This window comes from Pteropus vampyrus, unplaced genomic scaffold (assembly GCF_000151845.1).
Source record: "Pteropus vampyrus isolate Shadow unplaced genomic scaffold, Pvam_2.0 Scaffold60, whole genome shotgun sequence".
Taxonomy (NCBI): Eukaryota; Metazoa; Chordata; class Mammalia; order Chiroptera; family Pteropodidae; genus Pteropus; species Pteropus vampyrus.
In genome coordinates this window covers 2,692,662-2,703,659 of record NW_011888841.1, presented here as the reverse complement: position 1 = coordinate 2,703,659, position 10,998 = coordinate 2,692,662, and the positions used below count along the sequence as shown (strand labels likewise).

At 50.6% G+C, this 10,998-nt stretch overlaps 1 protein-coding gene across 1 annotated transcript in view; it reads right to left on the bottom strand.

The window, feature by feature from the left end:
* Nucleotides 1-10,993, bottom strand: part of SUSD4 (sushi domain containing 4) — a gene marked incomplete at its 5' end in the record, with an annotated part of 112,935 nt that extends 101,942 nt beyond the window's left edge. The window contains one exon of the mRNA XM_023531034.1: nt 10,975-10,993. Within this exon, the coding sequence (XP_023386802.1) occupies nt 10,975-10,993 (19 nt within the window). The remainder of the gene's footprint in view (nt 1-10,974) is intronic.
* Nucleotides 10,994-10,998: the final 5 nt, after the last annotated feature.

Here is a 10,998-nt window from a genome sequence, read left to right as displayed (position 1 = left end):
CTGGCACCTTGATCTTGGACTTCCGGCCTCCAGAACTGTGAGCGCATAAATCTCTGTTGTTTAAGGCCCCCAGTCTGTGGGATTTTGTTATGGCAGCCTGAGCGGATTGATCGCGTATCAGCACATAAACTCAAGCTCCTTGAGGGCTGGGGATATATCGGACTCCTGTTTCTAATCACAGTACCTACTTGACACAGTCCTTGCACATAGCAAGCGCCTAACCAATTCCTGCTGAGTAAACATAACAGCAGATGATGGAAGATAAGAGGCTGAAAGACGTCCTCGCTTCTCACCCTCAGAGCTCAAAGCCACGTTTGAGTCTCTTCAGGTCAAAGTGAAACACTCAGACCCTCCTGGTGCTGTCACTCACCAAGGAAGGGACAAGGTTCAAGGCTGAGCCAGACGTCAACCCTCTCGTGGTCCTTCCTGCCCATTACCGCAGCTTTTGTCACCACCTGACCCAGCTGTCAGCAGCAAGACGGGAGAGAAAGTTTAGAAATAACAAAAGCTCCCTCAGAAATATTTTTCATTCACAGAGTAGCCGGTCTTGGCTGCCGAACGTGGCTGTAGAGTCCACTAACCACTGACCGAGCAAGGGATCTGAGTCTGGGACTAGCTAAGGCTGGCTGCGCTTTGAGAGGTCACCCAGGGACAGCCTGGTGCCCACCCTGACGAGGTGCGTCTGACGTCAGGGTACTCTCTCAGTAACCCCGAGTATCTAAGAACACACACAGCATGGCCAAGTAAAAAAAAAAAAAAAGACAAATCAGCTGTGGATCCTAGCTTCCAGGAGCTTCTACAAGAAAAACAGAACAAATAACAATAATGAAGACAATGAGGACACTGACGGTCAACACTAACTCAGATCCCACGACATGCCAGGCTCTGTTCTGTGTGCCTCCCACGAGCGAACCTATTTGATCCTCACGACAGTCTGTGGCACGGCTCTTATCATGCCCATTCTACAGGCGAAGAAGCCGAGGCTGAGACAGATTAAGTAGTTGGCCCCACATGTAAAGCCACCAAGCGGTAGAGCTAGATTTGATCCCAGGGGGTCTATCTCTAGACTCTTGCTCTTGGTGAGCACCTTAAAGTGTCACATGGGTGACTGAGACCTCCTGTGTCCCTCCTCATCAGAACGACAGGGTTGGACTGGGTATGGTGCTTTCATAGGTTGAGATATGAGGCTCAGCACAGAAAGCAGGTGGGCACTCAGCGAAGGCAGGTAGGGGCCTGGGGTGGCTTGCTCAGCCATGTCCCCTCAGTCCGCACTCTGTCCAGGCGGGCCCCAAGGGGGGAGCCAAGGGTTTCGTGTCAAGCCCCCTGGACCAGACCATGTCCATGGTCCTCCCCAGCCCAACGGTCCATGCTCCTCATATTCTGAGAATTCTCAGAGCTAGAGAAGGCAGGAGCCATCCACGAGCTCACGGGAGGAGTAGAAGTGAGATGCAAGCTGTCTCTTAAGGGACAAAAAGGCCCTGTGAAGGCAGAAAGGGGGTGACGTAAGGGAACCCAGCTCCCAGGAGCCGCCGAGAGAAGGCCAGCCGAAGGGACCAGCGCACAGGGCAGAGCACACGAACGCGGTCAGCAGACTGAACTTGAATTTTGCCCCCTCCCCCCCGCACCGTTTCTCCAGGTCACAGGGCCATCCTGAGTGCGGCATCTGCCTTCTGGAACTCGTAATGAACACGTGGCCATCTTGCTCTTCACCTCCAGGACCACGACCGTGTGTGTCTGTCTTTCTTCAGGAACAGAGTTGAAAGGAAATCGAGGGTGCGGGGAGAAACGAGCTTGGTACAATCTCTTGCATGTCCGAGGAAGTGAGCTTCTGCTACATCTGCCGGGAACGTGACTCAGTGTGGCAGTGACATCAACACAGCAGGTACTAGAGGGCATGCCAAGTCGGAGGTGCAATGAACACGGCTCACGTAGCAGAGCGGCGGTAGAGACCAGCCACCAGCTCTGCTTTCGATTAAAGCCCCTGGTAACCGCACTGCAAGGAAGAAGCTGAGAAAGAACAGTTTGAACAGCAGCGGCGACGAGGGACTCACCCGAATCTGCCCTTGAGCGCGGCTGCAATTCGCCCAAGGCGCAAAGGTGACTGCTGCAGAGACGGGGCAGGATCACTCCTGTTTTCAGACCCTCCGTGTGTTTAGGGGGCCTCCCAAGAACGAGGTCTTCCTTCATCTGGAGATGACAGAGGGCAGAAGCTCTGCACGCTGATTACCATGTAAATGGAACGGCAGAGGCGACTTTCAGCAAAGCCCCTCTCTGGGGAATAAATGCCCAGCTACCTCACGAAACCATGCGAGACCCTTTTAGATTAATTCAAAGCCCGTTGATGGGGTTTTATTTTAAGGACTCCCTCCCCAAATCAGACTCTGGAATTCCAGGAGCCCATGTGTGGCAAAGGGCTGAGGACGGTCGGGGGCCAGGAAGGGGCTGCGGTGAGGTTTTCTCGGCCGGCGGGCTGCTTTCCTGAAGGGCTCTGAGGCTGGAAGACGGAGAGAGAGGATTTCCAGGCATTCCCGCTAAGGACTAGGAATCCCAAGCTCTCCAGCCCACAGACACCCAAAAGCAGCATCCCACCTGCAGAGCTATAATGGGATTCTCAAGCATTAGAGACAGCCAGCCGACAGCTGGAGGTGAGAGGAGGCATTCGACACGGAGGAAGCACTCAGCGATTCTCTAGATCTAAATGCAGCTCCCAGTTCATCCCACCGTCCCACCTGAGCCTGCAGACGCTGGCCCGCTGTGCCCAGATGCTTCCAGCGGCAGAAACGCCACTCAGGATGATGGGGAGGCAGACAGGGACACACGGAGCACCGGCCTCCCCCACGAACCTCTGAAGCACCTGTGATGAATCGCCAGCCTGCCTCACATGTTCAATCTCTTTTCCCCGAGGCTTCTGCGAGCCCACAAAAGGGGCCGACTAGGCATGGTCCCACAGCTATTGAGAAGTCGCTCTCAATGGCACAAGGACCTTCTCCATCTCCAGACATGGCCATTCACTGATCACGCCAGCCGCAGGAATAGAGCACAGATCGGCACGTCCCATTTTGCAGCAAAAGAGCTCCTGCAGCTGCCTGACACGGCCACACAAAATGAGCTTTCGCAGGGGTCAGGACCCACGTGCGGAGCAGCCCCGGCCCCTCCCTGCAGACCTGGGCGAGCGAAAGGCAAAAACAGCCCCAGGCGCGGTGCAGAGAGATGTCCTTCCACGTCGGCAATCGCAACTGTTTTGTAGTTATGAAACACCTGTCTTCTGATCCTGCCTCCTCCACACCTGCACACCCCGCCCCCTGGGAAGTATAAAGGAGCAGCCTTATCACCCCTATTTCCAGATGAAGAAAGCAAAGCGTAGAGAGGGTAAGTGAGTTGCTGCTAGGTGACAGAGCTGGTCACGGGGTGTGTGTATGGGGGGTGACAGAGGGATCACTCTCTAACAATCACACCTTTGAAGATTAACTGACAGGCCAAGAAGATGACAGGGCTGCCAGCGGATGCGGGAAGGAAGGGCATGCCCAGGAAGCACTGAGCCCGTAAAAGGCCCCGGCGCCCCCAGGGATGCAGAAGAAGGGGCGACAGCAGGAAGTCCCCTGGCCACCATCACTGCACTCACCCACATGGTCCCCTCTGCTCAACATCCCCAGGAGGAACACACCCCTGAGCTGTTCGTGGCCACCTAGTGGCCCTGTTCTCTGGTTAGCCCTGTCCTCCCAATGAAGGATGGGAAATAGGCTGCCTCCTCTGCAGCTGGGCTTCAAACGTGGCCATGCAGATCCTCCGCCATCCATCCACAGCCTTCCTCCCTCCCGACCCTGCTCCCCTTTTGGTCCAGCTGGTATGAGCATCCGGAACTCAAAGTGCTTAAACATCATCCTAATAATAACATAAGGATGAATGTCTTGTCCTGGAATCGAACTGGGTAATCAATAGCCAAGATCAAGTTCTGTTGTTGTTGTTGTCGTTAGTTTTATTGTAACCGACATGGATCATCACCGAGCTCCTCCTCCCTGTTACTGGAGTCTCCTCTTGACATTTAAACGTGACGTTTCCTGAGCTTGGTCCTCAGACCCTCTTCTTGGCTCATTCTACACCGTCCTCCTGCGAAAGCCCAGTCCTTCCCACCCTCCCCATGTAGATGACACAGAAATCTACATCTCCAGCTCTAACCTCTCTCCTGAGTACCAAAGCAAGTGTTCAACGGCCTGATGGACAGATGGGGCCCAAATGGATGTCCCTCAGGCAGAGCAAGTGTCCTCATCCAAAATGAACTCATTAGCCTCCCTCCAGATGACCACTGCCAGGTCCCTACTAGCAGCCCTCGCTCCATCCCCACGTCCAGCCAGCTGCCCGGTCTCTTTATGTCTGTTACACGCATTGATTCCTCGCTAGTGAAAGCCCCATCATGCTCCTCCAGGGCCAACGCGTGAGTTTCCTAACTGGCCCCCAGGGCAGGGCTTTGTTTTGTGCCCACTGCACCTTCCACCTAGGTGCTGGTAGATGCACAATAAGTGTTTAATGCATGAGGGTCTATCTCTTCTCCATCTTCCATATTGCTAAAAAAAATTCTTGTCCGATCCTGCCGTGCCCCTGAAGACATATTTTGTAGGCTCCCGGCTGACTAGAGTGTAACATTCAAATTCCTCAGCCTTGTCGTTAGCGGCCGTGTAGGTCCCATCTGCCTGTCCAGCCTCTTCCTCAATCTCTTTGCCCTGCACTAAGGCTGCCCAGAGCTAGTCCTTGTGTTCGGGACATGTTCTCTCTCATTCCGAGCCTCTGCTTATGTTATCCTCTCTCTGAGGCCGTGGCGGGGGGGAGGTGTGGGGAAACCCCTCTCAACACCTCTCTGCCTTGAAAATTATTTTATTGCTTAAGATTTAGCTCAAATTTCATCTTGGGGGAGCCTTCCCCTGCTCCGCCCCCATCTCTACAGCCTCTGAGATAAATCTCCACTTTGGGACCTACGGCACCGTGTCACGACAGGGGATTCTATGGGACTACTGGGACCCAGGCTCAGCGGCCACCTAATGCTTTCAATCGCACACACCCATCTTGGCCTGTGACACTGGGTATGGCCGTGTGTTTGTCATGCTACATCCCTTCAGAACAAAGGGAGCTCTTGGTGACCCTGGTGCAGTGAAAGCAGCAGGCATTCATCGCTGGTTTGTGGCTGATGATGTTGAGACCTCAAACACTTACACTTTCCCCTATTAATGCACTTGATTCTCACAGGCACCATGGGAGGCAGAGGGTGCAAGTATTATTCCCGTTTCATAGATAACGATAATAAAACTGAGGCAGTGATTATGTCGCCGTCACTTAGGCAGTTGGAGACCGTAGCAAGGGAAACTGGACCCTACACCTCTCCAGCTCTTCGCCTGAAGAAACTAAAACATATCCACTAGGTCATTATGACAAGAAAATGAGCACCTCCCACCTACAGAACAATGGGATGAACAGAAGGATGACAGAGAAAAGCCAGGTGCCCCATTTCCAAAGGCAAAAATCTGGGCAAGCCCTTCCCAGAAGAACCGCGAGGGTTTCTAAACGTTATTTCCCCATTTTGTATAAGTACGATTTAAACATAGAGGTGGCCCCAATCAGCCATCGAGGATGTGCTGTCTTACTATCACTTAAATTTGCAGATGTGCATCCCCCCAAAAGAAACAGTCAAAATGTACCCTCGGATTAGATTCTAACACCGAGACTCCCGAGTTAAACAGACGCAGTCTAATAGGACAATCAGAGCCTCTCACAGGATTAAGCCTCTAAACCTATCAAATTTCCACATGACGGGCAGATCCTGTTGTTTCTCGCCTGGAGAGAATCAGAATCTTCTGAGGTTAAGTGTTTAGGGAAATCCTACGGATTCTATCACATACCGAGAACCCCAATTTGGAAAGCCGCTAGGTCAGGAACAGCCTTGTGTGCACACAGATTTTGTAGAACCCACTGTAAGGCTGGATTTCATTTTTCTCAAAAGAACTTCCCTTACTGGCTCACTCAATTCAATCATATATATCTGCGATAAATGCAATCAGACCAAAGAAATAAGGTCTTTTTGGATTTCATTACACTGTGAAAAAGCACAGGAGTGACCCTCGTTGTATAGCTCTGCTCCCACACTGGTAATTCCAGGAGATGAAAGTCACCGATTTCAAGCAGAAATGTGAGACAGCCAGGTCGAACCTTCATTTAAAAAAAAAAAAACAAAAACAAAAAAACCACCTTACTCATCCTCTCTCTTGAAAAGTTCAGTTTATTGGGATAGCAATGAAATGGTGGTTGATCAGGTTCGCCGAGCTCTGCACTTCCTCTCACTTCCAAGAATAAAAATCCATCCCTGGAACCCAGGCATCTTTGTAGCTTCACACTGGTGTCCGCCCACCAGCCCTGCCCTCCAGGGGCCGGACGGGCCTCCGCTCCCAAGTTTATTGTCATTTCCAACTAACGTCAAGGATTATTTCTACTTCTTTGATGTTCCCAGTTTTACCTTGTTTAAGATTAATAAAGCGATTACGATCCTCTCAATTAAGAGGCTGTTTTAAAATGCACTTTTAATTCCGGTTTGTGAGCAACTCAATTATTTCTATTTGTTTTTCTTCTCGAGTGGATAATTTCTACTGTCTTAGAGTAGTACGGCGATCTTTTTCTTAAAGAAAGAGGAAATATTGGGCCAAGTTTTTCCCTAGAACTTAGCATCATAGGCTCAAATCATCAAACACGCCTTCCTGGACAGAAGAGTAAGCAACTCTCAGATCTCATAAACCATCGTCTCTGTTCTCACTTCAAAGTTAACCTTTCTGATGGGCCTAGAGGGCATTACGCTGAGTGGAATAAGTCAGACAGGAAAAGACAAATACCATATGATTTCGCTTAAATGTAGAATTAAAAACAAACAAACAAACAAACAAAATAAACGAATAAACAAAACAGAAACAAACTCACAGATGCAGAGAGCAAACTGATGGTTGCCAGATGCAGTGGGGGGTGGGGGGGTGGTGGCGGGGGTTGGAGGGATGAGTAAAAAAGGTGAAAGGGATTAAGATGTGCAAACTGCCAGTTATAAGAATAGTCACAGGGCTGTAAAGTACAGTGCAGGAACAGTCAATAATATGGTGATAACTACGCACGGTGCCAGGCGGGTACTGGATTTACCGGGCGGATCTCTTCGCAAGGTATAGAAATGTCTAATCACTACGTTGTACACCTAAAACTAATATAACATCCTATGTCAACCGTAACTGAAAAGTAAAAATAAATTTCTTTAAAAAGAAGTTCAACTTTCTGAGGTGCTCCAACCATCCCCTCCCTCGGACCCCATCCTTGAGGTGCTACCTCTTCTCTAGAGCCTTTCTAGATTTTTCTTCCAGCCTCCTAGACCACCGCCAAATGGAAAGTGCCCTCAGCTTCCATGAAATTCTTGCACTTTTGCCACCAACCATGGTAATTATCTTCTAAATGATGTGGTAGGAATTTGGGAATCGTTTTTCTTGCTGTCAACCGACATCGAGTATCTCTATGTGTCAGATGCTGTGCTGGGTGCCCAGGACACAAAAATAAATAAAGTCGACTAGGGAAATATGACAGCGATTAGGGCATTGGAAGTTGGGTCTTGAACAGAAGTTTGATCATTGGGCAAAAGAATAGTAAGGGAGGGTTCTTCTAGGTAAAAAGGACATTGTGTACAACAGTGCTTGGCACAGGGTGGGGACAGGCACTCGACGTGCATTAAATGAATGAAGCAAAGGCCCGGAAGGTCCCAGCATTGACTCTGCCCACCCTCACTACTACGTCTCCATTTCTGGAGCGGCAACATGATGCCGCCCCTCATGTCCGGCCCATAAATTAAGCAGCATCGTCCTAATTTTCCGGATGAGAAAACTGGAGTCTTCAAGACCCCAAAGCTATCAAGAAGCAGAGCCTGGCCTGCGTTCCTCATAATAGAGGGACGAGTGAATGAGCTCACCTTCGGGGACCGATTTCTAGAGCAAACCCTTAGCTCTCTTATTCTGCTCCTAGGTGGACTGCTCCAGGCAGCCCTCAAAGGCCCCCGAACACCACCTCTGGTGACACACACTGGGATGGAGGGAGGGAGAAGCGGCCATGCAGATTCTGGGGGTAGTGGGGACCTGTGTCGGCCTATAAACCTATCGTTAGTCCTCTCGGGGTGTTTGGTCTCAGTGGCCCCACATGAGGGCCCCGTTTCCTAATTTACAAAAGACAATCTGGAAAGAGCCGCCCAAAAGTCACCCAAGGCCAATTCGGGCTCATAAAGCTCTCCTGGGGCTTAAAGAATTGAGCTGATTCTCTGGCTTTCCGGGACAAAGCATTTCGTTTTTGATAGAGTTCTTTTTCCCCCTTTGCTTCATCTGATCATTTTCTCAATTTCTCTCTGGTTCAGGCTTTTTCTGTAACACTTGTATCGGGCACAAGCTTTTTTTCTCCCAGCTGAGACTATTATATCTCGCTATTGTGATGTTCCCTTTCCCCTGAAAGCAATCAAAAATGAAAATCCACATTTCAGAACAATGTCTATTAAATATACACCTTTTGTGGATAAAATAAAAGAAAGCGCTCGCCGAAGGCTGATTTTCAGCTCCGTGATTAGCTACGAGGGGGGACCTGCTCCCTCATAGGCCATCTGCATTTGGATAACTGAGAGTAATGGCGGAAAGTCTGGAGTCAAGTGGACTCATCTTCAGGAATGCCTCAGCCTACCGCATCGCGAATGAAGTGTGGTCCTCGGACCAGCAGCAAGGGCATCGCCCGTGAGCTGGTTGGAAACACAGACCCTCCGGCGCCACCCCAGACCAAGAGAAGCAGAATCTGTCTTTAGCAAGAGCCCAGGTGGCTCTATGCACGTTCAGATTTTAGAAGCGCAGGTCTAGAACGAAGGCGAATTTCCTTTTATCGTCATCCCAGAGCCTCTGCCTGGGTTTCTTCTCTAAGGAAGACACCTCTGTATAGTGAGCTCCATAAAACATCCCCCACCACCCTTCTCCCCCCAAACTGTTTATTCCTAGAGGGATTCTGAAATGATCAATGTTCTTCCAGAAATCACACTGTCAACCTGAAGGAGTTCGAGATGAAACAACGCCGATGGCTAGCCTCCCTGTAGCATGCGAACACCTAGAAAGGGAGCTCTCTGCAACTGGGTGGTGACAGGCCACCCTTACTCCCAGCTTCTTATTCAAGGCTCTCGACCGTGTTGCTTGATAACTTCTCCCCTCGGAAGAGAGGCATAAAAGACGTGTCATACAGCGGATGGGTGACTGACATGAGACCGAAGGGGCCACGCCATACACCGAGCTCTGAGATCTTTGAGCCGATGGCCGAACCAAGAGCCCGGCCTTCAAATCCGAGCTGTGTTCAGACCTCGCACTTCCGGTAATAACACTGGAAACATCCGTAGATGAACCCTGATGAATCTATTGTCTAGATGGGAGAAAGGGGCCGAGAGGATGGAAAATCACGTGCGCCGGGTCTGCGGGAATGAGAGCTAGAACTGGGGGCAGAGAAGAGCAGGAGGAAGGAGATGACGCAGGCCCGCTCGTGCTGCCCCGCCCACCCGCTCCCCTCGCCCGCCAGGCAGAGCCAATGTCCGGGCTGGACAGGGGCTGTGAGCAGAGCCCTGGCGGCCACACAGGTATTTCCTTGCCATCCTGTTTGACCTGGTCCTCTATGAAGAGGAAACCTGCCTCAGAGACATTTCTATAAAATAAGAGAACCAAAAAAGTTACCCCTTGTCAAAACAAAAAACAAAAAAAACAAACAATGGATGAGTCCCCACCTAAAGCGAGTGTTTTCTCACTGATTCTGACAGACAGGGACATCACAGAAAGCTCCTGGACACTCAGGGCGTCGTTCAGACCTCTAAGCGGAAGGCCTGAGTTATTGATTACTCTGTGTTAAAGCCCAACTTGTTATTCCCCTCCCCCGCATTGCTAATTATTGTTCAGTTTTTCTTTTTTCATCTTCACCTTGGATTTCTCTGAAACAGCAATATTTTCACACACTAAAATGGTTTATATATATTAATCAATACCTGTTTTTCCTCCAATTATAATTGGTTTCTATATCAGCAGTAGCCCAGCTCTGTCCTTCTACGAACGTGTTAGCAAGCTCTCAGAAAATCTGGAATGGACGGCGGTGATGGACAGCGATGAGCGGGCTCCGAAACTCAGACGGGCAGTCCATCTGTCCTCCTCGACCACAAGCCAAGGACAGCCCTGCCCCGCAGAACCGAACTTGTTATAGGTGAGCCACCGATGGCCACCGAGGCTACCACTTTTATTTCGGCTAATAAACTTCATAGAAAAGCACTTGATTTTACTCCCCCCTGTAAATCAGACCTGGAGAAGCCAAACAATCGTCTAAAAACACATCTGAAAGAAAACCTCTCCGCGCCCACATGCACAGACATGAGGGAACACACCACCACCTTCCAAGGAAAGAGAAAGTTAACTTTCTAATAAGCCTGTCCTGCAGTCAGTCCCGCCAGGCCTTCAAATCCTTCCCATCCACAAAGGTGGTTCAAGTAACTGAAACCTGACCTGTCTGTCTGCTGAGGGTATAAATAAGGGGTCAGAGGTCACAAACACAGGTAACCCACAAACAGGCCACCTCTCTCTCTCTCTCTCTCTCTCTCTCTCTCTCCCTTTCTCTCTCCCCCAAAGTGAGAATATGAGCCAGGCTCATTGTTTTTCCTTCAGAGAAGCCAGGCTGTGCCCGGTGGGAGCTCCAGACAGGAGGTGGGTGTGTGAAGCTAAGCGGGCTCCACACACGATTTCCTGGGAACTCCAGGGGTGTGGAAGAAGGTAGTCTTAGGCTGGGACCCAGGGGCTCGTTAGCTGTCAGGTACCCCCCAGAAGTCTGGATGTACGGGGGAGTGGCGGGGCTGTCCTGCCAACCAGGCTCCCCGTTTCCGCCTTCTTGGGCCCTCCTGGTCTCAGCAGGGTCACTCACCTCCCGTGAGCTGTGCAGGACCGA